At 40.4% G+C, this 27,736-nt stretch overlaps 1 protein-coding gene across 1 annotated transcript; it reads right to left on the bottom strand.

Moving 5' to 3' along the window:
- Positions 1-47: 47 nt before the first annotated feature.
- LOC144076267 (G-protein coupled receptor 22) lies at positions 48-23,315 on the bottom strand. The gene is made up of 2 exons (XM_077603953.1): positions 23,003-23,315; positions 48-3,578 (listed from the first exon to the last, which is right to left on the bottom strand). Exon 2 carries the CDS (start codon positions 3,493-3,495, stop codon positions 1,807-1,809), a length of 1,689 nt encoding a protein of 562 aa, XP_077460079.1. The 5' UTR covers positions 3,496-3,578; positions 23,003-23,315; the 3' UTR covers positions 48-1,806.
- Positions 23,316-27,736: the final 4,421 nt, after the last annotated feature.

Raw genomic sequence — 27,736 nt, 5'->3', positions numbered from 1 at the left:
GCTGATTAAATGTTCACAATTTATATCACTCATACAAAGACAAGATGGATAGATTACATTTTAATACAGATTTTGTACTATACAATAACACAGTAATATAAATTTTCTTTTACAATACTAATATTTCTCTATAGACAGGGTTATAAATACTGATTAGACACATAGATTATCAACACAAATACGATTACACGTATCTCTTTACAGTAACTACTGTATCTTCATCATAACGGCTCTCTTTCTGTCCGGCAGATGATTGCGACCAAAAAGAATGAAAAAAAAAATCTTGTGGATCAAAACCCAAATGCGACAGTTCAATATTTACATCCCTGAAAAATGAACATGAACAAACAAGAATTATTGATTTTAAATTGGTTCACAATTAGTGTAAAAGGTGCGAGAGGATGACAGGAGAGATTGCCTAAAGCCCGAGGTGGTTTCCAACACTCACATTTGTACAAAGTTTGAAGTCTTCTCTAACTATGAAGTGACATATATCTTTACTTACAGTAGTACACGCAATAGAAGAGTTGATTGAGGGCTGGTTTTGTCATTTCATATCCAGCACATTTGTAAATGTGAGCCCTGAGGAAATAGTGAAACACAGGTACAGTGTAAGTATGTCAAGGACTCAGTGCTGAAGATGGCAGAGGCCCATACGCCTCAAAGTTCAGCTCAAAAGTAGACTTTCAAATTGAACAACATGTGATTTTTTTTTGACAGCACTTCTCTGCTTTATACTGCAGGTACTAGTTTACCCGCTTTGACTAATGAAATATTTCAGACAGACTGTTCACAAGAAATATTGCCCTTTGATTTCCACTGAAAAGCTGAAGTGATCCAGTGGTAGTACAGTATCCTGTCATATGCAACACATAGATACAACATAATTAGCTAGCCACACAATTGAGGTCAACCCCAGTGGCCCCTTCACGCTAAGCCCCATTCTGTCCATTCTGAACGTCATATTGAAAACCATCCATTTTTTTTATTCACATTCTTTTGGTTCACATCTTATATTATATAATTGCTCATTTCAGAACAGAAATCCACCATCCACAAAAAAGAACAATATTACAGACCCATAAGCCCAAAGCTCTTTTCAAAATCATTTTAGAAAAAAAGTCATAACTGTTAGGTTAAAGATGCTCTTCTGTAAATTGAATATCTCATTTTCACCAATTTGCTGGTAATTTAACATTGTAAACTTCTGAAAGTTTTATTTACTGACCATTAGGATGCACTTATGTGCAAAGTCTCACTTCTACTCTGTAAACAACAGGACATTCAGCACCACGCACATTTTTCTAGAACTCAATTAAGGCATGAAAAGAATAGGGAGGGGAAAAAGATAGACCTCAAACTCATTCTCGCTGAGAATACATGTGCAAGTACATATTATAGATGTTTGTGTGCTTTTAAATGACTTAAGCGCAGACCAGTGTGCAGTGTATGTAGGTGTATGTTTTGTGATTCTGTGTGTGATATCATCCAACCTTTATTCTCTATTGTGGGATATTTCCAGGTGTGATGTCACCTTAACGTGTTCATCTGAGTACATATGCTGCCACTGAGACAGTATTAAGTGGTCAACTAGCTTACAGTAGGAGTGAAGAAAGGTGGCTCTTGTTTAGACTTGGGCACACCATGTGCCTAAGACCCAAGCTCACGGGACCTGTCCTTTGTAAATTAATGGCTTTTGACAAACATGCAAGTTTATACACATTATCCATATCCATCAACAGATACAGGCATTCAATCCCTCAAATTCTGAACACAAACATGTGAGCAACACACTGAAGACCAGCCTCATTCCCTTACTGCCTCAGTGAGGCAGCGATCAGTGCCATCACTGGCCTCCACTCGGGCCTTGCGACTCTTCCTCTGGCCTCCCCCTTCCACCCAGGAGTTATGAATAACTGTCCCCCCAATAGGCGCTGGGTCCACCTGCAGTAGGGAGACCACCCTTTTCTTGACTCGTGTTTTCAGGGCCCGACGTAGCTTCTGCCTTGTAAAAGCATAAAGGAGAGGATGAAATATTGTTGTTCCGTAAGCCATTGCCAGGAAGCAGAGACGGATTCGAACCAAACTGTCGCTAGGGCCCATACAGAGGATCAGGATGTTGACAGCGGATAATGGAGCCCAACAGCCCAAGAAAGTGGATATAATAATCAAAGACATTTTAAGGACACGACGTTGGCGCTCTCGGCGATCCCTGTGTCTACGAACAGCCCGTCTCAATGCGATGATTGCAGAAACCGAGGCCTGGACACCCATGGAGGCAGCAGGCAATGGGGAGGTGGCGTGGGTCTGCATGGATCCTGAAGCGGGAGTTGGAGAAGCAGGAGTGGCAGGTGTAGTTGCTATGGGGGTGGTGGCAGCTGTACTGACAGTAGTCACCGTAGCTCCGCTGTCCGATATCCCCTGGGGCATGGAGGAGAGTGGGGGAGGCGATGTAGGCGTTGGAGTGGGAGACGGAATGAGGGGAGGATGTGATAGATTCTGATTCTGATTTGAGGACACTACCTCTGTTGGCAAGGTGAGGTCCTTCTTTTTCGTCCTCCTGCAGCGAATCCTGCAGGTGGAGTCCTTTGCACGGTTACTTCTCATCATATGGGAACCTATTCGAATGTTGAGGGCTTGTAGTATCCGGGAGTAGGTGAACAGCATGACGACAACAGCAATGAAGAAGCAGGGAACTTGTAGTAACAAGTGGTAATAGATTGCCATTCCCGTGTAGTAGCCTTGTCCCCCGACGCACAGCAGCGTTCGATTCTGCCATACCGGTGAAAGGTTGTGTGAGGAGGTGGAAGGGTGTGTCGAGGGTAAAATAGAAGGTTCGAGAGAGTAAAAGAGTGTTGTGGTTCCAACTGTAGATTCAAAGTCATTGTTCAGCCCCTCTGGCTCCTCAACCTCGCTGTCTTTGGCCCTTGAGGAGAAGAAGTCCCCTTCAAGAAAAGGCAGGAAGAATACAGCCAGAGAGACGGCCCAGACTGCTGCCAGGAGCAGTCCAGCACGGCGGGGGTTCAGGAGCCGACTGGCGGGGCGCACAGAAATGTCATAGCGGTCCAAACTGATGACTAGGACGTTAACAGCCGTGGCTACGCTTGTGAATGTGACACAGGCTTCGTGAAAGCAGCACAATGTGGCCAGACTCCCAACGCCACTTCCATTGGCCGGGAGCAAGATGACAGCCACTGTCAGTGGCAGACACAGCACGCACACCAGTATATCCAGAACGTGGAGGTTGACAGTGACTAGGTTACTGACTGAATCAACTAGATTGGACTGTGCGCAGTACAGTACGAGTACAGTCAAGTTGCTGCTGAAACCAAGTACCAGCTCTAGAATCAGAACTGTGGTTAAAGACACCTGGAAGCCCAGAGGGTAGGGGGAACTCCAGTCGTCCTCCACCCCACCCCCAGCTTGTCTATCTAGGAGGCCTACCCCCTGACCATCGCTGGTCTCTGGGACGTCACGATAGCCTTCGGTTTCCATTGGCGCCACGGCACTCCTTTACACATAGCAACAGCGGCTACCACGCCACTTCATAGTCAGTGTTTGTGGGTCAGGGTGGTCTTCTGCAAACAAACAAAAATGGAAAAGATATACTGTTAAATTGCGCTAGAATTTCTGTTCAAGTAAAGATTATCCAATGGGAGAGCTCTGAGCTGACATAGTGCGATGAAAAAGTGATTCAGTCAGTCAATTGGAATCCTGGGGCATAGCCTACCAAGCCATTTTTTGGAGGACCTGTAATGTCTGAGCAGATGATACGCGTGACCGGACTTTTGGTCGCCGGACGTTTGGTCGCCAGACGTTTGGTCGCCCGGGTGAATATAATTTTGAGAGCTGGTTTCAACAGTAGATATTTAGATATTAAACTCTCTCTCTCATGAATATGATTTTGCGAGCTGGTTTCAACAGTAAACTCTCTGTAATGTTGTCAAACGTCCGGCGACCAAACGTCCGGCGACCAAACGTCCGAGTACCGATGATACGTATGCACACATATGGGCAGCAAGGTATCTCCAGAACAGTGATTCCCACCAACTGGGCCATGTGAGAGATTATCAGATGTGCCATAGAAAATGACTCACTTCTCTCATAATTGGAATGGCTCCAGCTTTTCGGCACCCCATATGGTCGGTCGGAATATTTTCTTTCATCTCTCAACATATGACAGCACGATATCATGACTGTCAGATCATTTAACTTTTCTCACACTGCTGCTGTCATTCAAACAATAGAATTACACACCCAAAATACGACCTCAAAAATAGCACTAAATAAATTTGATGCATGATCATCAATTATTATACTTTTTCTTGGATGGTGTCCTATGAAAATTTTCAAACATTGTAGTATGTGCTCTGGCTCAAATAAAGGTTGGGAAACACTATTCAGAGTCTGGATTTGAGCGCTTTATCGTGGATCAATGTGCAGGTAATAGTCATAGAGTTACAGAAAACACAGAAGTTCAAATATCTTTCATGAAAATAGTTCCAAATGTGTGCTGAAAGAAATGCAACCCTCTGCTGAGGCTGAGTCAGTGGGTGTTCGATTATGCAATATACATTAATTGGGTCAGAGCGTGTGCATGTGGGCCACAGAATGTAAAACCTCAGGAACACACGGCATCTTTCGGTGGGATTCACACACAGTTTAGCCTGTGACGAGGATTGATTTGATTGTTTTGATTCCAAACCAACATACAAATCATAACCTAATAACAAAAATAGAATAAAACTGTCACCTTCTTCAACCTTCTATAGAAGTAGCAGCGGGATTGCCGCGAGAACATCCGTGTGGTGAATGTCAACATCGCAGATACCTGACTGAGGGTGGCAGGAGTTAATAGTTCTCACAGTGGGACGTAATGAAGACGAATGGATCAATGATCCACAGACAGTCACACATAAACAACCCTATGAAAAAAGACCAGCTCTTCACACACTTTCCACTCTTTCACTCTCCTGCATCCCTCACTTCTCATCTTTATCTGCTCCCTCTTTGTTATACTGGAAGCGAAAGACTATTTTGCTTGAAGGTTTTGTTAACCACGCTAGCTGAACGCGCTTACCGCAAAAATACAGCGCTTACCACCTGTCATAAAGATAATAGCCAATAGAATAAAATCCATTTAAACAAACAACAAAGCCTATAAATATATAATAAAATAAAATGTCCTTATTCCTCATATTTGTATTTATATTTCTTTTTTTTAACTTCTATTTAATTGTGAATTTATGTTTAAATGTATTCCTACATTAATTTTCATTTCTTATTTTGGTATTTGTAATCATTTTCACTTTGATTTATTTGATTGATTTTAATTTTGCCAGCTTAGTTCCACAAAAGCAAATCCCCCTAGGTGATATTTAAATGTATTTGTTGAGAATTTATTTAAGGTATTGCTTACAACTAAGACAGCCTGTTTGTTCCACCTGGCGAGCCTTTATTCTGTAAATAAAGAGTTGCTGTTGTTAAACCTTGCCCCGCTGTCGACCTTTTTTTCCGGCCCAAGAGCTGTTCTCACCCTCTTGTGTGCCCTTTTCTTTTTGTTTTATTTCACACCTTTTCCTCCCATTTGTTAAAGCGGAAGGGCCTGCAGGCAAAAAGGGGGAATCTGAATTGAACAGCGACCCATCTTCATCCACTAATGGGCTCCACGTGATTTGCAGTGTTACTGGAACATTGATTTAAAGCATCATCGATTGGACGAGTTTGTGCAAATAAGTGTGCAAACACACTCCTTGTCGTCCTCTCACAGGTGCATACACTTTTATTTGAAGTGCTATCTACCAGCACTTATGATTGTTGCTAATTCACTGTGACACAGGCCACGATATCGTTTATTGTAAGAGTAAAGCTTGGCGTTTTTACCTTTTTTTTAAGCTTTGATGGGTTGGATGAGAGTGAGAATGTATCCCTTTGTAGGGTATTTCTGGAGACTACACTAGTGGAGCAGGTGATTGAGCGGGGTTCCGAATTGAGCTCCCACTTGTGCACATTGTTGTGTCCTTGGGCAAGAATGTGTGGTTGATGGTGGTGCAAATTTGCTGCCTAGCTCATGGCCGACTGCCCTGGGGCAGCTGTGGGGACTATAGTAGCTTACTACCATCTTGTGTGGAGTGAAATAATGCAAAGAAAAATGTCTTTGAGGCACTTGAAAAGGATTATATAATCGTTCATTCATTCGTTGGTTGTTTGGTTCATTCCGTTCATTCATTCATCCTTCTAGTCAATCACAGGTAGCAGGCATTGGACACCCCAAATTGGTAGCAGGGCACAATGAAATGGGAAAGCACTTACGGTCACAACCACACTACCACCAAGTGGGAATCGAACCAAGACCGCCTACACTGGACTATATAAATTCAGTACATTATTATTATTTACATTCATCCAAACTTTCATTCACATTGGAGTGTATGATGACATTTTTTTTTCAATTAAATCTGGTCATTTAATGCAGTCTTTAACATTACTTAACAATTGACCTTTCAACAAAACTCTGCTCGCTTAGATACTGTTGCTATGTGGGTCAAGTTTCTGCACTCCAACGGTATATGGTGTGAAAGAGAAACATACGTATACCAAAGTGATATATTTTGGAAAATACAATATCTTCCAGATCCAGGGAGAAGGGTTTGCAGTATTTACATTAAAATATATTTGTAGTCAAGTGGAAACTACAATGAGCACAATATGAATTGTTTCTGGCTCTGTTAAAAAGGTCCCCAACCACAGATCTAGTTGATGTATAACATACCTCCTAACCACTCCTCCAGCTCCATCTAGTGGATGTATAACACAACCCCTACTACTACCACTACTACAACCTTCTACCACTACCATTACTACTACTGCATCTGATAATCTGATGTGCCTAATACATATATGAAACAAATTTTAAAATTAGCCATTCATTGAAGATGCGCTTTATAATCTTATATGTCTTCTAGTGGAGAAAATATGGTAATTTACATATCTTGTTGACAATGAGAAAACATCAATCTGCGTCTGAACCCTATAAAAAAACAGAAAAGCCATACTGATTTTCCTACAAGATACACCTAATCAGCTTCTAAAAAGGTAGCAAAGCTGGCAATAATATTTGTCAACATTACGATTATCGAATGAGATTGGACAACAGCTTAATTTATCCCACTCTGTCATCTATAAAAAGCAAAGACAGCATTCGTGACGAAACACTGCTCCTACGTATGCAGTCACTGATTTGTTGTTCAGTTCATTGTTGCAAAATCTGTTAGATGAGAGCAATGCAATCTTCTAAAGGAGAAGATTATGCACGACATTCTGCTGTTTCAGGCCGTCATCAGTTCCTGATTGTTGCTATTAGTGGCTTTAATAGAGAACTGTTGAAATGAACGGACAGAGGAGCTTTCAACAAGCGTAATTGATGCTATTTTCTGACTAAGTGCAAGAATGACAATGCCATTTTGCGATAATGGACACTGGGTAGTTTATGATGAGCTGGAAAGGGGCAAAGAAAAAAAGAAAATCTGGGTTAGTTAGCGCTTCGAGGCGAAATGTCAAATCCCTTCATGGAAGTGGATCTAACCTGGAGATTGGAATCTCCTAATGTTGTTTTAAAGAGGAAGTAAGGGCAGGAAAAGTTGAAACTCATTCATTCATCTTCATCTTGCATACCATGCATCCTTGTAAGGTTTTCGGGGGTTGCTGTAGCCCAAAGGTGTCAAACTCGGGTTGGTTCGCGGGCCACATTAACGTCAACTTGATTTCATGTGGGCCGGATCATTTTAGATATAATATTTAGATTTTTTTTATTTATAAGTGGATTAAAAGAATTGGATTAAAATCCCCGAATATTCAGGTTTTTTTTATAGATCTAAAACAATGTTTATCTTAGCTTTTTTTAAATATATTTTTAGATTTTACAAAATGATTTTTGAACTAAAAACACAGAAAAAAAATTGATTAAAAAATTACAATTATTGATTTAAAAGGGGGAAAATCAGGAAATTTAATATACCTCTATACTCTTCATTTTAATTTGATCCTAAAACAGAAAGTCGGCACTCATGATTTACTTTCCCGGGCCACACAAAATGATGCGGCGGGCCATATTCGGCCCCCGGGCCGCCACTTTGACACGGCCTTTAGATTGATTAATAATTTGTTAAAATAGATACCAAGTGGGGATAGACCAGTATAGTAGTTATCATGCACATCCTGTGACATAAGAAATAAGCAAAAAGAAATTAAGGAAGCCTTGATGTATCCAAGTAATGAATATAATTGAGGTTTAAAAAATAGGGTACCTCCAAATACGCTTTTATTTTAACACAGACATTTCAGAGGAGCAGAACAGACATCCAATACTGGTAAATATTATTAATAATAATTTTAATAAATAAAAGGACTAAAAAGAGATTTCCAAGAGCTACTCAGGATAGCAAGTGAAGTAAAAAGAAGGGAATATCTGAAGTGTATGGGAATTTTCATTTCAACATTTCCTTTGATGTGGAGCATGATGAATGGTGTGAGTTCACTTAGAATATTACATACATGTGTATATACATGTTATCTGTATGCATGTTTAGAATCAATTCAGAATAAGCAGTTATTAGAATTGATTGAAAACATAAAATGTTGTACATCCCTACAGATAATGACAATCTTTCCTGCCCCAAAATAAAAATAAATGCACTCGCTTAAAGGGCCTGTCAGAGCACAGAGTATTGACTCTACAAGTTAAAATGCTTTTATTGCATTTACGGGTACTCGTTCTTTTTTTAACCACTTTGCTGCCATAAATAGAAGCCAGCAGCAATCCACAGTGAACACTTGCTACTGAAACACACATGTGCTGTAGCCTATCCCAGCTGACTTTCAATCAAGGGTTCATTGTGGGTCGTTATGGTAATTGTGATCCACCAAATAATTCACATGGAGCCGCCTTTAGTATAATCATGTATGAAACCCATCGATGTCGCAACTGTGGGAACAGGTTTTCTAAGTGGGCTTTGCACACATTAAATAAGGCACTCAAATATTATATCTGTACACTACTGAGCATGTACCATTGTTTGTTATTGACACCCGATATTATAAACTGTCCCAAAAATAAATAAGAGGAGAAAAAGAAAAGTGATGGTTTTTACACAGCAGGAGTACTACATATGTAACCACTTGCCCACTGTGGAGTGAGCACGTGTAGTGTTGGTAAGTGAATGTGGCTTTTTTAATTAGCACTAACGTCAAGTGTTTTTTTTTTCCCTTTTTGAATCCGCAGAGGACATTTGTCCTTGTATACATGAATGCATTTAAAGTGAAGCTAGATGAAGAGAGGATTTGTGCACATGCAATTCTTCAAAGTGCTCCTCAATCTTGGTCTTAGGGGACCACAGCTTGCATGTTAGATGTTTCTGTTTAGACTGAAATTAAAGTCTGCTCAGCAAGCTCTGCCAATGCCTGCTGAGGATCTAATTATTCAATCAGGAGCGTAGGAGTAAGAAGTGTGATGAAAGGTCAAACTTGAAACAGATTCATCAACGCAATCACCGAGTGGTTGACATTAAGATAGTGATCAACACATGCACAACTTTGGCCTAATGTTTTGGTGACTTTATCTCAGTTTGAGACTAAATTGTCTTTTCTCAGTTTTTTTCATCATAAACAAATGCAATCAATTGAAAGCTGCCTCTTTTATGTTTATCAGTGAGTTTCTTTTTTTGGCATTTTTTCAGATTAATAATATTTTTGTTGTTATATTAGCATGATGAAATTGTAGTTTCAATTTCGACCTCCTTTACCAATTCCTCCAAAATCTATATGTGAGATTATATGTACTTTATGACCGAAAACTTGATAAGCGCTAAGATGAATGGGTAGTTTTGTTCTTTATAAAATATTTTTTTTGCCAACATGCTTCAAAAATGGTACTCAAGGTTTCCAAATAGAAAGCGTGTTGTCCAAAAAACACCAGCAAATATCACCTGTAACTAAGTACAATTAACAGGAGCAACATTTCTCCTCAGTCTTTGATATGTGGATATCATGCCCCTATCATTCTGACATTTTGACAGTAAAGCATTTTATGGGTGGTTGAAATGTGGTTTATTGAGGACCACTAGTGGTTCATGTTATAGACTGAAAATAATTCCAAGTGGAAATGCTCAAAAATGAGGTCAAGTTTGAAAAATTGAAGTGTCAGAAGTTTTGTGAAGTTATTTTACTGTTTGATTGCATGTCTGTCATCAGAGTAAGTTTTTGATGTATGAAAATGCATCACTCTGTTGATCCAGAAGCAATTTATCTAAAATGAAAAGTGCATATCAACTCCACTGCATTTGCTTGCAGAACTTGAAAAACATTTTAAGAATTGTTTTCAGTTATGCTGATTGTGTGACCACTTCTTAGCCTACTGCTTCTCACTGCTGATTTTTACCCCTCCCCTCTTGTCAACATAAAAATAGACGAGACAGTATTCATCCTTCATGACGATGTATGAAGCTTATCTTCCGTAGGTGACATATGAATAGAAATTTGAATCCTTCTACAACTTTACTTCAAAATCCTTACTGCTGAATCCAATATATTCAAGTCTTAAAATACTCAGTATTCAATTTCAAATGCAGGGGATAATTGCCTGCATCGTCAGCACGCCAACAGACAACATACTTCAAAAGATGGAAGGCATTGTCACGGTTTAACATGGTTTGCTGAAGCTTGAGAAACGTGTCATCAGTTCTTTCTATTATAGATTTATCATTGTTAAACTGCAAAATGTCACCACAAATGGGGAGGCGAGGAAAAAGCTTTGATTCTGCACACCACGAGTTGACATTTTGGCAAGACTGGCAAAGGAGGCGCTGCTAACAAAGGGAAGAAAAAAGGAAGCCAACAGGATGATAGTGCATACAGCACGCTGACTCATGGCTGTCTTCGGGATTCCCGGTGTCCGCAGTGAGACAATCGATCAAGGCCTTCATTATCTCACTCAATTCTTCCCGCGGCGCAAACGGCACACAGCCAGCAGGTGGGCAGCCCCAGCATCCCTGGTAGGCCCCCTCAACACAGTAAATGCTACTGCCACAATGCAGTGGCAATTCTGCTTTCAGAATCAGACCACATCCCTTAGATCACATTGATTTTCTTTCTGTTCTGGTAACCTGAAAAGTTAGTACAGAAGACAAGCAATTTGGTGATCAGAGAGCCAAGAATTCCATGCAGTGTTTCAAAGGGAAGATGGGACTTTTCACATGTGCATTACAGCAGAAAGAATCTTGTTTGTTGGATTGAACAAACAAAAAAGAAAAACAGACATTCTTTTTTTCTTATTCGTAAAAGTGGGGGAATTAGGTCAATAAAAGCTGGTGCTTTGAGAAAGTGGCCACCTAACATGAGGGCAGACATTGTCTTTTTTTTTTAATACATTTTATCATTTTAGCTGATCAAATGTGTATATTGCAAGTTACCAATTTCCCTGTTATATACTATTCATACTAATTGCCACATTGCAACCATAGTCTTTTATTTTCTTGGATTATCAGAGGTAGGAGAAATTCACATTTTTCATACTTAGTACTTGGAACAACTCTTATATGAATGTCATTTATGTTTAACCTTGTCTGTTCCTTTTAAGCAGGGGTGGGAAAACTACTCCACAAAGGGCAGCAGTGGGTGCAGGTTTTCATTCCAACCCATAAAGAGGATACCTTTTCAACCAATCTGGTTTCCAGTGCAATCAGTGGATTGCAGGCAGGTGCGTCTTGTTTTCTGCAGAAATCTCATTGATTAAAGTGTTTTTGCTGGATCGGTCGCACCAGAAAACTGCACCCACAGAGGCCCTCGAGGACTGGTTTGCCCAACCCTGCGTTAAAGGCAAGTACAAGACTATCAAATCACATTCTAGAAGTTATTATGTATGTATATTGGGCACTGGGAATACTTTTATTTTATTTTAATATAAGACATGGAGGGTGGCTTGTTGGTGCTAGTGGTTAGCACGTCGGCCTTACAGCTATGGCGTCCTGGGTTCAAATCCAGGTCATGTCCATCTGTGTGGAGTTTGCATGTTCTCCCTGGGCCTGTGTGGGTTTCCTCTGGGTACTCTGGTTTCCGCCCACATTCCAAAAAACATGCATGGTTGGCTGATTGGACACTCTAAATTGCCCCTAGGTATGGGTGTGACTGTGCATGGTTGTCCGCATCCTTGTGCCTGCTGAGATTGGCTCCAGCACCCCCCGCGATCCTAATGAGGATAAAGCGGTTCAGAAGATGAGATGAGATGAGATAAGAAAGTCACTTCTTAACTCATCGGCAGCCAGTGATGGTGATAAATGCAGTGCTTAATTTATTTATCATATAGTGTTGGTATGCAAAGTAGAGAGACTCGAGTCCAGGAACACACACAGATTGCCCTAAAATTAAACATGCAAATGCTCGTTTGTCATGCTGAGGGAATGACACGGCTGATATTTAGATAATATCCAGGCTAAATGTTGATGACAAGCAGAAAATAATGGTTTACACCAAATATAATTTTTAGTTAATGGAGAAAATGCATTTATTTGGCATCTGGAAAATGCATTATTTCTCATTTATTTAAATTTTACAGAAGGAAAAGAGTCGCGGTGTTCGTTTCACTTGCTTTATTTAGCCATTTAAACCCAAGTTAACAATTTTTAGATTTGTGTAACGTTTTCAGAACATTTGCAAAAAAATGGGAAAACTTTATATTCAGTAGGAAAAGGAATACAGGCTGTCCTCAAATGAGGAGGAAAACTTCTGTTTTTAGTCGTTGGTCTGCAAAAAAAAAGAATTCGAGGGAGTAACCAGTCTAAAGTAGTAAAATAATGATTTACAGTAGTCCTAACTAAATGTTTTGATTTTAATATTATAGAATTTGTGAAGAAAGAGAGATGTAATTTCACGAGTGTGCATTTTATTTTAGTAACACCATTTGCGTACCATATAAGTGAAGTCTAATTTGATATTTGTTATTATGTATTTTGACAGATCTCTAGAAACTAGATCGTTGTGGGATGCTGGTAACCTTATCACCTTGTAATCTAAACAAATAAACAGATCATGTGTGCATGTTAAAAAAAGCATGGTCGTTTGCTGGCTCTGGTTAGGTCAGTGTCTCTAAAATTGAGTTGCTACTTGTTGTTTATATTTGCATTGTTTCATTGGATAGAGAGAGAGAGAGAAAGTATTGAGCAGTATCTCTGCTAAACCCTATTGAAGTGACTGGTATTAATACTCCTGAGATATTCAGCAACAACTTACTCAACTCACTGCCATGTTTTCCAATCATCATTCTCGTGCAAAATGCCACCCACACTGCACACCTACAGGCGTCCATGCACATGCACCCTGCCAGCACGCTTACTGCGGATGTAGCACGAGACGGTTGATTATATGAGGTGCACGGCATGCTGTGTGCTTTAGAAACTGTCGAATCTCATCCGCAGAGGAGAGAAGATAGGAAGGGAAAGTAACGGGATACAAAAAAATGGAAGTAAGGTGCATTGAAGGAATGATGGATGGAGAAGCCTGAGGGATGCACAGATGGAAGCTAAGTCCTAGGGTCGTTTTACAGGGGGGAGTGTTTGCTCTCTGCTTGCCACCTCCATCTATCTCCTTCAGAAAGGTTCCAGTAGGTGCCACATTGCCCGCCGTTCTTTCTTTACACCATTCATCTTACACTTACACTGCTTGTGGCACACCAATTCGTTTCCTCACTATAAGTTGCCAGTGGCGCTGCCCTCATGTTAAAGTATCATATTTTCTACAATATAAAGTGTCAATAAATGGCCTATCTTAAAATTTGTTTCATATATAAGGCACTCCAGATTATAAGATGCAGTAGTAGTAGTAGTAGTGGTGGTGCTGGTGGTGGTGGTGGTAGTAATAGTAGTACAGTAATCCCTCAAATATCGCGGTTAATGTAGAGCAGATATTCCTGCGATAATCGAAAAATAATGATTTGCCAATATTGATCCGTAACAAATTATAATGCGCACTGATTTTTGAGGGGGAAAAAAGTATTTTAGTTGCGCCTAATAGAAAATACGGTGTTAAAAATGTTAATAATGAAATCACAAATGTTACTAACCATGTCTAAGGCAAAGGATTAGTACAATGTTCTGGTTTGATATGAGTTTTTGAGTTTCTACCTTTTAGATCAGGGGTGTCAGACTCGGGTTGGTTCGCAGGCCGCTTTAACGTCAACTTGATTTCACGTGGGCTGGACCATTTTAGATATAATATTTAGATTTTTTTTATATAAATGGATTAAAAGAACTGGATTAAAATCCCTGAATATTCTGTTTTTTATAGATCTAAAACAATGTTTATTTTAGCTTTTTTAAATATATATTTTTAGATTTTACAAAATGATTTTTGAACTAAAAACACAGAAAAAAATGATTAAAAAAATTACTATTGTTGATTTAAAAGGGGGAAAATTTACGCTTTTATTTTAACTCAGCCTTTTCAGCGGAGCAGAACAGACATCAAATACTGGTACATATTAATAATAATTTTATTTGTAATAAATAAAAGGACTAAAAAGAGATTTCCAAGAGCTACTCAGGATAGCAAGTGAAGTAAAAAGAAGGGTGAAGGGAATATCTGAAGTGTATGGGAAATTTCATTTCAACACTTCCTCTGATGTGGAGCATGATGGAGAAATGGATGGAGTTCACTTAGAATATTACATCTACATGTTATCTGTATGAATGTTCAGAAGCAATTCAGAATAAGCAGTTATTAGAATTGATTGAAAACATAAAATGTTGTACATCCCTATAGATAATGCCCATCTTTCCTGCCCCGAAATAAAAATAAATGCACTCGCTTAAAGGGCCTGTCAGAGCACAGAGTATTGACTCTACAAGTTAAAATGCTTTTATTGCATTTACGGGTACTGGTTCTTTTTTTAACCACTGAGCTTCCATAAATAGAAGCCAGCGGCAATCCACAGTGATCACTTGCTACTGAAATCCTGCAGAGAAACTCCCAAAATCAGAGTGCACAATGTGCACTCTTACTGGGAGACCCAGCCGACTGTTGACAAACACTTGGCTGCGAGATGATGAAAAACAACGTAGTATTTATTGATAATTGGGTTATTTTGACATACACATGTCATAGACATTAGGGAACCTGGGAGCTGTTTTGAATGATGGAAAATAGCGTAATTTGTCTCCTTTAGTGTCAGGAAATTTCACTGGCCTTATGTTTGTTTTAACTAAACTTGCCATTCTCCTGTGGATACAGCCAATGTAATTTTACCATTTCCCAATATCGGCATTTACTGTGGCAAACATTCTTAAATAATTGTGACAGGGATTACAATAATTGGCCTGGAATATGCCAGTGGAAACGCAAAGCTGTCACTCAGTAATCATGCCAAAGAAAGACTGGGACAACTTGGGACGTTATATATCCCGAAGCTGCTACCTGAACGTCAATAAAGACATAATAGAAGTCCTGTTAATTATCACTGCCAGTAATCCATACAGCGTACCGTGCATAAGCAAAAATCACGGGTCTCAAGATGGTTAGTTTACAGGGTGTGAGACAACATTACTACTTGACAGCTTGTTCGATGGATTTCATTTAGCTCCACCATTCATTAGCGGCACCCCTGCGCACACTTTGCGCGGCAATGGGATCCCTAGCCCGCAATTTTGCCATTACCCGTGCCACCCATCAATAAGCTCTAATCAGAGCTGCCGTGCAATCACACTTCTTTAAAACTGGAAGAAATCAAGATAAAGTGGCAAAGATGCTGAAATCAGAGTCAATACGAGCAAGCATCCAGAGCCAATGATTGGCCGTGATGATAATGACACTCAGACAATAAAACCTCAATCAAGAGGAAGCGTCCATTTATACAGTGTATATCTATCACACTGGCTATTTCATCCACATTCCTTCTTTCTCTTCAGTGTCACATTACACCACCATTTTATACGCGGACACCCATGCAGCGAGAATGCACAATGTGAGCCCGTTGAGCTGTGTTGTGAATTGTGAGTGTCTTCGCGCAAGGTCATCAGTCCCTCTACAGCTGCTTTTTAGCTATTTGTTTTATAACAAGCCCCTACATTGCTCTTTTCTAAAGCTGAAATAAGCTTGTGTACACAAGATAACTGCAGTATAAAAGTCGCACTCGTACTGCTGGTCATGTGCGAACATTTTCATTATGGATGTTATTCCTTTTATACACAGGGGATATAAAAAGTCGATCCACCACTTTTCAAATGCCAGGTTGTTGTTGTATGAAAGAATGAGACCAAATAAATCATTTCTGTAATACATTCAAATGAAAATAAAAAAATAAATAATTCATGGAACACTCGTGTGTTTCAATGCTACGTTGAAACCAGGGTTGGACATTTTGGCCAAATTCCAAACACAATCAAGCATGCTTTTGTGGGTTTTTTTCTTCACCTGGAACTGAGTCAAGGTGGAAGCAATTTTACACAGTTGCAAATGGTGGTCAGCGTTACGATAAAATCCTTAAGCGTCTGTGAGAAAGCGATAATAAAGACTCAGCAAAAGACATAATTTCGGCCATCAATTCAGGGTGTCCCCCGCCTCGTGCCCGAAGTCAGCTGGGATAGGCTCCAGCACTCCCCGCGACCCTAGTGAGGATAAAGCGGTTCAGAAAATGAATGAATGAATAAATACTAGTGAAATACTAAATGAGAAAAGACTAAATGATTGTTGAAAGAAAACTGGAACACTATTAAGAGAGAAAATCGGGTTCCATGAGAGAGCACTGGAATTTGATCCTAAAATGTTCATTATGAAATTTTGACAAAAATGATGACATTGTAAACCCGGTGGCCAGTACGGCTCACGCATATTAAAGGATAATTCCATTTTTTTTTAAAACAACAACAATATTGACCTTAAAGTTAAGACCTACTGTATGCATGCATGTACATCTATGTGTATGTATGTATATATGTGCATATATATATATATATATATATATATATATATATATATATATATATATTTCAGCAACATGCTTATTTATTTATATATTTATTCATGTATTTATTTATTAACTTACTTATTACCTATCTATTTATGTCTAAAATGCCTTTCCTATTTCTGCATCCTGACCCTCTTGCTACTGTGACAACGAAATTTCCCAAATACGGGATGAATAAAGTTATCCAATCCAATCCAAAGTGACTATCGGCTGCATGTAACCAAGTAACCTGGCCACTGATACCAGCATTGCTTGCTTGCAATTACACACTAGTATGATGGACCCAATGTTTCAATTCTGTCCCTTGACTCGTACGATTGAGCTATTTGTATATTGTTGCCAAATCGGCTTTCTTCCCCATGCTTGCTTTGATATCCTGCCCTTTGTGTGCACGCCACGAGGCTCTTCTGTTGTGATCTATACCTGACTGCTGCCACATTCCCATACTAGAAGCACTTACTAATTCTGCAGCTACAATTGATTTTGGGAGATGTTATATTTAGGCTCTATGTTATGTAACGATGCTAAGAATACACATGGAGAAGAGAAGAACAAGAAAGGGTCAGAAAATGGTATAACAGGATAAGACGAGCCAACCAAAGAGTAAGTGGAATTGATGAAGCGGGTTAAAATGATTAAGCTGTTTCGTTCAATGAGGCAATTAGTACTCAATTATTGCACTCATTAATCTATTGCAGACAGGACATGGGTAGCCCAGAAGCGAGTTCATCCCGCAGGTGTTCCTACCAATTCTCTCTTATGACAGATGGAGGTTTATCTTGATGGAAAACAAAACAAAACACAACACAAGTTTATTTTCTATCCGGGAGATAAGACTATGACTGATGAATATTTCAAAAATGCCATGTTCCTGGGGATGAGAGTCAGTAGGAAGTATCTTTCAATGAAAACCTGATATTTCAATCTTGACATATTGACAAGAAGAAAATGATGTCTGTGATCTCCTTTGATCCCCTCCTACATCACTTAAAAATAGAACTGCTCTGATCCACATATACTTCTCATTCGATCTCCAGACTTGAATAGGGATATTTGCCAACACGTAATCTATTCCAATAAATGAGTTTTGTTTCATGTATAATATTATTCAATTACTTTTTTGCTGATTTTATACGCGGCTTTAATAAAGTCCCACCCACAGGCAAGCAAGATATGTATGTATGCAAGGTCAGAAAAGGAACTTGGAGAATTGTGTTCACAGGAAAAATCCTATTGTCTGTCTGGCTACCTCTGATGAAAGTTCTCTTTCCAAATTATTCCTTCTCTTACTGAGATAGATCTACTTTCGGAAAACCTATTACACATTTTGCATTCAGGTAGCTGAGGAACCAGCAGAGAATTGCTTGTTGAGTTACTGAACATTCAAAGTGCAGATATGGCTCATGGATTGAACCGTGTGCGGTCGATTGGTCGCCGGTCTTTTGGTCTTTTGGTCGCCGGTCTTTTGGTCGCCGGTCTTTTGGTCGCCGTCTTTTGGTCGCCGTCTTTTGGTCGCCGTCTTTTGGTCGCCGTCTTTTGGTCGCCGGTCTTTTGGTCGCCCCGACCGCGACAACGGGCGACCAAAAGACCGACGACCAAAAGACCGGCGACAAAACAAGGTAAAACAACACGGTCTACGCATCAATAAAAGCCAACAATGGCCATGAGCAGTTTCACTGAGCCGGCATGTGAGTGTATAAGAGTTTGTATGTACATGCCCTTAGGAAAGTACGTCAGTCAGGGTTTTAACAAGTTCTCCAACAAAAAACAATAAAAGTCTGGGAAATTTGGAGCTTTTCTTTAGCCTAATAATTACTAGGGCATTAAGTATGACTAAATAATCATTCGCAGTTTGTATTTAGGGAATTTGAGCAATGATTTAAATGGTAATGATCACTTACCTTCCGGGCGACCAAAAGATCGGCGACCAAAAGACCGGCGACCAAAAGACCGGCGACCAATAGACCATGTACCGATTGAACAGTTTTACAGCTTGGATCGATACAATTAATAAATTAAACATGTAAAAGAATCCAATACCCATATTGGATTATATTGCTGTAGCTCAAGCTAGAGTGAATGATTGCTGCATAGGAGCAATTGCTTGCTGGCATCATAACATATTTTATATTCGATCCGATTAGTTGACTGCTTGTTAAAATAATTTGTAAATACTATTAGTATGTGCCAACCCTAATATTGACATAAGCATTCGCTCACATTCACAACAATTAAATTTGACCCATTTTGGCAATGAAGGCGCAATTCAAATGCCTACAAGAACATAAGAAACTCAGTACAAGAAGGCTGTAGACAAAAGCTAAAATATACATTTATTTCACTGTAAAACAGACATGCTAAAGAGTACTTATTGTGCCGCCAATTTTCTACCCATGTTTGGAAAAATAGGCCCATTGTGACCAACCACAATGTCCAAGAACAGAAATCAGAGAAAAGCGTATAAAATCAATCATTTTGTACTTCGTTGCCGTAACAATTTTGGAAGCACATTTTAAGGGGAAAAAAACAACTCCTGATTTAGGAAAATAAGCCCATCACTCCCAGCTCTGAAGAACAATATAACAATAATAACAGTTTTTAAAAAACAGCCTCAATGTCTGAATGTTTTAAAAACAAACAAACAACCAGGCAGCATAATAAGGAAAAAGTAGCACATTGATGAAACATTTAGTCGATTAATAAACTGCCAATTTAACGGTCGAAATAACAATAAATAAATAAATTTAACTGTGAAATGACAATACGTAATGTCAAGAAGATTGTGTGTGCTCAAGCCATTAAGTGCTCACACATTTGCCCTCGAATACATACAAGCCCACTTTTTCTGTTCTTAATAGTCAATTTTTGCCAGCTCACCATGCTGTGCTTATTTGATTTATCGCTCTGCCCGTTCTTTAGATTGCCTCTTCAGGTATCGTCGTCTTTTTTTTCTCCCCAACCATCCACCTGTTTTTTGTCCCACTGCGCTGAGATCTCTTTCACCTTTTCATTTGCACGTGTAAGCTCTCTGCAGAGAGCCATGTTGTTTACTAAAGAGGTGATAAAGCGCTGTTGAATTTGACATTGCAGACACAGGGGATAGGTGAGCTTTTTCGTTTCCCCCCCCCCCAAAAAACGTAATAGTTGGACAGCCCGGCGGATGAGTGGTTAGCACGTCGGCCTCACCGTTCTGGGGTCCTGGGTTCGATCCCAGATTGGTCCTCCTGTGTGGAGTTTGTATGTTCTTACGTGGGTTTTCCCTGGGTACTCTGGTTTCCTCCCACATAGCAAAAACATGCAGGTAGGCGGGTTGAACATGCTGAATTGCCCCTCGGTATTAGTGGGAGCTTGAACGGTTGTCCGTCTCCTCGTGACCTGCGATTGGCTGGCCACCAATTTAGGGTGTCCTCCACCTGGGACACAAAGCTGGGATAGGCTCCCCCTGCCACCCTTGTGAGGATAAGCGGTTCAGAAAATGAATGAATGAGCTTAATTGTGTTTGTATGGAAGCTGTAGTTGTTCTATTTGATCACTTTGCTACACACAACATTTTTTTCAAATCATACAGGTTTCTTTTATCTCGTGTTTCACAGATCTCATGTGAGAAGATTAAAAATCACCTTCTTTTGGCTGCATTGTTAGTGGTACTTTTTTAGCTTTCTTGTTAGTCAGTAAACTTGACTCTCACACTCATACCTAGGGGCAATTTAGAGTGTCCAATCAGTCTACCATGCATGTCTCTGAAATATGGGAGGAAACCGGAGTACCCGGATAAAACCCATGCAGGCCCGGAGAGAACACGCTAACTCCACACAGATGGACCGACCTGGATTTGAACCTAGGACCCCAGAGCTGTGACACTGACGTGCTAAACACTCAACCAATCTGGGTAATTAAAAGTCTAGCTAATTAGATGTTCCAAGAAACATTTTGCAAGTGAAGTGAAACCAAAATTGATTTCACTGCAGGCCAAAAGATTTGAGGTTTTTTTTTGTATGACAACAGAAAAGCTCTTCCATAAATCTTGCACACCAGTGACCCCCGTTTAATCGGCTCAGCAAGAGTCTGGCCATCTCAGCAATGTCACACGTAAAGGGGAAAAGGGGCGTGCAAGTGGTCACATCATATCACTTTTGCTCATTGCTGGTAGAATAAATTCGACAGTAGGTCTAAATTGCGTGGCTGCGTCTAGCTAAAGACTGACTGGGGGTAGAATACTTCCCTCATAAGCAGCATCAAAGGGTCTCTAAAAATATACGCACATGACGCAAACTCTCAATGACCCACATGCAATGAAAATACATTGAGTAGAAGTTAATGGGAAATATTTCTGATATCATTTTGGGTCAAGAAGTACACAAACCTGCAGCTATTGACTCAGAAGAGGGCTTTACATGCTTGGCATGTAATTCTTCTTATTAAATTCCTAAACTTTATTGTATTTCAGTTTACGTAATTGTGTTTTTTTTTGTTTTGTCTTGATATTTGGTTTGCACAATCCCTAGCTAACAGTGTTCGATCTAGCGACACTGTTCAAACGCCAAAATAACTGGAAATCTAACATGATGAAGTCAGCGGCCGTCCGTGCATTTTCTAGCGACGCCTTCAATCCAAGGCATTGTGGTGTTGCCAACTCGAAATCTGATTGGTTAAAGCAACAGTCTTATTGATGCTTGTTTAATGCAGCAGAGCCTGCAGAACTGATTGTGAAGGCCCTGAGGCAGATTTCTTACCCTGGCAACAAATAATTGCTGATACGTGATTGGTTAAATGCTTCAATATGAAAACACACATCTGGAAGCAGTGCAACCAGGGGGAATGGAAGCTAACAGACAATTTGGAATTATTTAATAAGTATTGATGGACAAAATATAATATATGATTCTAATATTTCTTGGGCCAGAAGAGAAGGCCTTGAAGGCCCTGACGGCCCGCCACTGCATGAAGTTACTCTTTTGATGATCCCCAAAAATTACCGTCTGCCCATTTTTTTTTCCAAAAATTACAATTTTCATATGTATCTATTTCCATTCATTCTATGCAACAAACCGCAGGCAAATGTGTTGCAAGGAAACAAAATGATTGAAAAACAAACGTAAACAAAAAGCGAGAAATGTCAAGCGGAACAGAGGCTACAAGAGGTCAACAGGGCTGCGAGTATATAAGAGCAAAACCTGCGGTCTACGGTCAGTGGTTTGATGACCAGCGATTGCGTGACACTTGCTATGAAAGGGCCTAATTTGGACCTTGAGCATACGCGTCAGCCTAATGAGATGAGATGTTACATTGCACCAGCCTCCGTCAGGCTAAAAAATCCACCATTCTGCTGTCACCGTGCACACACGGGTCCAATTTCACTGATCATATCAACACATATGTGTCACACTGGTAATATGATTTTGATGGCACGTGACAACAATTTCATTTCAAATTCAGTGCCAATTAGGATTCCTGAATAGTGTCATAATGGAATACATGAGAGCAAAGCATGATGGTCCTGAGAGCTTATTGCCATTTGAAAGCAATTTGCGAGAAATAATGGAGTTGCACACATTAGTTGGGGAAGTGCAGCATGTGGCCCCTCAAATGAGCATTGTCTTAAGCGTGGCCCATCCATGTGACTGGAGCCCACCAACAATAACCACCACCAATACTGTGTGTCCCTGCAATATCGTATACTCACAGATTTGAGATTACCTGTTTGTGCCTCTTTGTTTTTGGCACTGTCCTACAGAATGCAACACACATGCTCCAATGAAAGCAATTAATTAAATCCATCCAAAACCAAGAAATTTACTTGCTTTTATTTTTAAGTACCTGATTTTTACCTTCCACCAATTCACCATCACATGCCATATCTAAAATATACGACAATATTTTTATTTTCCAATTTAGAAAAATAATATCTTAAGCCTTTCTGTGTTCCTTTTCTCTTTTTTTCTGTCTTAAAATGTATTCATGTTTCAGCATTACTATACTAACAAGTCCACTTACCAGTGTGAAGAGCGGGAACTCCGTTTACATCCTACTGCAGGGGTCCTTCTCCGCTACTGGAACAGGTTCCACTCCAGTGCTTCCCAGGACAGCCGTCTGACAGCCCCAAAACGTGACCAGAATATTTCGCCTCCCTTTTGTCATAAATAATATATAGGGAGTAGGTGGGCGTCAGTTTTGGGGGGGACTTTCACCGCAGCAAACAGGTATCGCCTGGCCGTCTCGGCGTTTAAATTCTAAGCTCTGCACTCCGCTGCACCCGAGCATACTTTTCACCGCATCCCACTCACGGACCGGCCGGATGCATCTGTTCCCAAGCAGTCTCTCTGATACGTGGATCTGCAGGAGGATGCAGGGAGGGAGGGAGCGAGGATGGAGGGTGTTTGTTGGAAGGGGGAGGAGTTAGGGATGCGGGAGTACAGGGATGAGGGACAGGAGTGTGCGCACGAGACAAGGAGAGAGGCAGAAATGCTTTTCACAAGGACGACCTGAGATTCCTCAAGGGTGAACACTCTAAATTCAAGCAGATTCCCCAATTACCTGCACCCCTGCTCAAACATACACTCGCACGGAGTACACAGAGAACATCGGCATCATGGAGGAGGATGCCGAGCACCTCAAAGTGTTAGGGAAGCCATTATTAGGTAGGGAAGTGGGATTCCACAAAAATGGTGATGGGAACATCCTTCTCTGCTATGAGCCACCACATTGTCACAATGAGCTATGGGCAAGGTCACACTCTGTTTAAACAGTGACCTTGGTCACGCCATAAATACAAGGTCCCTTGTGCCTGGTAATATGCACACATTTGTTATTGGACCGACAGGAGGAAAAGGGGGAGCGGGATGACAGAAATCCAAGATATGTAAGATGAGAACAGTTGATGATTTCAGCAGTTCACTGATGAACACCTCACAAGCGGGAATCGATTCATTCTAACATTAATAAATGCAGCTTGAATATTTTACAGTGATTAGGTGTTAGCGGGCGGCCTGGCTTTCGAGTGGTTAGCGCGTTGACCTCACAGTTCTGGGGTTGTGGGTTCGATCCCAGGTCAGCCCTCACTGTGTGGAGTTTGCATATTCTCCCTGGGCTTGTGTGGGTTTTCTCCAGTTCCTCCCACATCCCAAAAACATGCATGGGCTGCCCCCTGCCCGGTTCCAGCAATCCCCGCGACCCTTGTGAGGAGAAGCGGTACAGAAAATGAATGGATGGATGAATTCCTGAGGAAGGTGTCCAGTGGACATCATCACCACCGGAATACTTGACCTAGAGGCACAGTGGCTCAACTCCGAGTTGCGCCCGAATGAGAAAGCTCATCATATTATTTCTAAGACTGAGAAACTCATTTCAACCACTTGTATCCACACAGCTGTGCCTAGGAACGTATATTGACAGTTAGATCGAAAGCATGGTCTCTCTACTCAGCTCTCTCGCCACCAGGACGGACCGGTTGAGTGCCTGCAGCACTGTGGACGGCGTCCTAACATGCCTGTCGATCTTACGGTCCAACCTACCCTCACAACATCCCAAGATACTTGAACTCCTCCACCTTAGGTAAGCACACTCCCTCGGCAAGGAGCGGGAAATCTAACCTCAGACTTAAATGGCTCTGATCTTCATCTCAGCCGCCTCACACTCGGACACAAACCACCTTATGAATTTCAACAATAAAATGCAAACTATGTACAGAATCATCTGTGAGGGAAATATAAAGAAATCGTTGATTTGGAAGTGATGATACAGTACTTGCAACAGACTGAACTGACTATATCATTTATTCATATGGAGCAGTCACTCCACTGTGAAACCATATAATCCAGAGACATTATCACCCCCTCAAGGATGCATCTTCTCCGCTGCTCTTCTTCACAAATGACTGCACCTCAACAAATCCAGCTGTTGAGAAGTCTGCCTGCCGACAGCTCCACGGTTGGTGCAGCCAAAACAATTGGGGAAGCTGTCTCTGCACCCCTGCTGACAAACTATTTTCTGTCTGCACTTTATTTAAACATATACATTGAAATGTCAGCGGGAAGGAAGCAAGGACTGTACACAAATGACAAGTGGTAAGATAACTTGGCCTGAGAGCTCTTCATTCGACATTCATTTCAGGTTTCAGGACATGAAAAGCACACATACCCATTGTGCCCAACATAAAATACACTTGTCAAAAGCCCATAACGAAATCTCAGTGTTAGAACAATTAAAAAACATGGCTAAACTAGACTATCAGCCAAATGTCAGCATTTTATTTGACTTCATTTTTAGTCATTTTGATTTGGTGGTCGTCAAATGTCTTAAGTGACTGCCTCGTTCTGTGACAGTGACGGAATATGTACCACTTATTGGTGGATCTCATGAGGATCAGTAATACTTCAGAAGGGTATCTTTAAAGAAAAATAGATGTACAGTAGGCCTAATCAGACAGCAATGATTCACTTCCAATGTTGCTTTAAGAGGTAGTTTCTCATTTCAAGTATGACATATTTACATGACTCTGGAAACTGAACGATTTAGGACTGGCAGAATTCTTCAGACGTTAATGAGTCATGCCCATTCATTGACTGTGCACACTGACAGTTTAAGTACATTGGATTTGTCAGGAGACTGGACGGAAGAATTACAGATCCTTGAAATTGGAAAAGGTGCACACATTATAACAAACAAAAAATATACCCAAGTGACAGACAAATATGACCCTTTGCATTATGTGCTTAATTTATTTAACACTATCTATGGAAAGTTTAGCAGTGCCCAATCATAAAACCACAAATAGCTATAAAGAAAACAATGTTCAGTTCTTTTCAGTCATTCGATACATTGACAAAAAAAACTCATCCAATTATTCAATTCTGCAAGGCCCCTTTTTGTAAAAATCCACAGTCATACAGTTCATATAAATACTTGGAAAAAAGTCCAGTATTTTTGTTTTGTTTTTGTTGTCTTTTATTGGATTTGGTAGAGCCATTGATTGTGAAAAACAACAACTACGTGACCAAAATACATTCCACAACAAAGAGTTCGATATTGTAATCTTGCTGGCTTACACAGGCAAACATTTTTCAATGTGTGACGCAGTACCTAGAGAAAACCCACCAAGATAAGAATCTACTAACACAGTCAGGCTGAAAACCGGATTCATGACAACTGCCACCTTTTTCAGTCTTGTCATGCATTTTTAATTATTGGTTGAGAGCCAATAGGCATGCAAGGCAAATTTCAAAGACAGAGTCTCTCGTGGATCAATATAGCATTCACAGCTTGTTGAGGTCAAATCATAGTCTTATTTTTCACATTTGACACACATATGTTTGTTTACACAGTATGACACAAAACCTCATGTTGTGCTAAAAGGTGTTGGGACTAGAGATACATCTCACCAGGTATTCTCTGGAGCCACCTTTCCCCATTCACACCACATTTACCAAACAGAAACCTCTGTGAGCATCCAAGCATGAAGTTTTTTATTTATTTATTTTTCTTCTTTTTCCAGGTACCATTTGTAATCTCTTCTGAAAACAGCTTCAAAGATGGGCAGTAATTCTGAGCATGTGCCAACCTCCCACATGCCGTACGCTTGTGTCACTCAGGCACAGAAAAACATCCAAATATACACGCACATGTGCAGACCCCCTACCCACATATAAACACAGGCATTAGCATAAACCAAATGAAAACACAAATGCAATGACCCGAACACATACAAGAATTAGTAGTAGCCTTGTACAATATTGAAGCGAATCTATAGGTACTATGTTTCCAATGTGTCACATTTTCCCCACCATTCTCATTGGACGCTTCTTACATGATGATGTCACTATATTCAGCTGCATTTGCCAAACAGGCAGTGGGAAACGGGGTGATTTCTCCTTCAAATCAGAAACACAAGACCAACCAATTCGTGGTGATGTTATGAAAGCAAGTACAAGGATTCCCTGTTGCAGTTATAGGTGTAGAAAAAATTAAAGAAAGGATGGATTGAATGAAAAAAATGAGTTATATGGGTTGAAAACTCATTAACTAAAAACCATTCACGCTCACACTCATGCCTAGGGGCAATTTACAACCAGCCTACCCTGCATGTTTTTGGAATATAGGGGATAATCGGAGCACCCAGAAAAAAACCACGTAAGGGCGGAAAGAACATGCAAACTCCGCAGAGTCAGGACCGAGCTGGGATCGAACCCTCAACCCCAGAACGGTGAGTCTGACGTGCTAACAACTCTCCCGCTCAGAAAGTATTGTGGGTAAAATTCGAGCCAAATGGATTAAGAGGGTGAAGGTATAAGCTGAGGACATAAAGACAAGATGTGCAATGGCTGATTAAATGGAGCCTAGCCAATTTAATTGCTGCATTATAAATGAGCTCACATTTACCGTTTGCCATCTTTGAGAAGGCAAATAAGGGCATCGAGAAACATTTGGCTAAAGTGCCTTTCTCAAAGGGATGGAAAAAGACTGCGGCTGACTTCCCCTTCTCATTAGTGCACCTAGGAAGTCCAGACACTTCAATGTGGACTTTGTCTGTATAGGCCAACGGCCTGCTGAGATCCCACCATGCGCCTTTGCCGTCTGTTTGGGGTTGACTGGAAGCTGTAATTGTCCTGCTAGTGTGCATACAATCTCTGAAAGTTTACTGCCCCCTGACTTTCAAAGAGTGCTATGTAATGTGAAATAAAACCTACTCTTTAAAACATTCACAAACCAATCATGGTACAGGAGGTCTGCATA

The sequence above is a fragment of the Stigmatopora argus genome, chromosome 6 (genome assembly GCF_051989625.1).
Source record: "Stigmatopora argus isolate UIUO_Sarg chromosome 6, RoL_Sarg_1.0, whole genome shotgun sequence".
In the NCBI taxonomy this organism is placed as follows: Eukaryota; Metazoa; Chordata; class Actinopteri; order Syngnathiformes; family Syngnathidae; genus Stigmatopora; species Stigmatopora argus.
The sequence above is the reverse complement of the archived record's forward strand: the minus strand, read 5'-3'. Positions and strand labels throughout refer to the sequence as shown.

Bases quoted from the DNA above. Each gene is read 5' to 3' on its own strand.
- LOC144076267 (XM_077603953.1), bottom strand. From the start codon at position 3,495: ATGGAAACCGAAGGCTATCGTGACGTCCCAGAGACCAGCGATGGTCAG.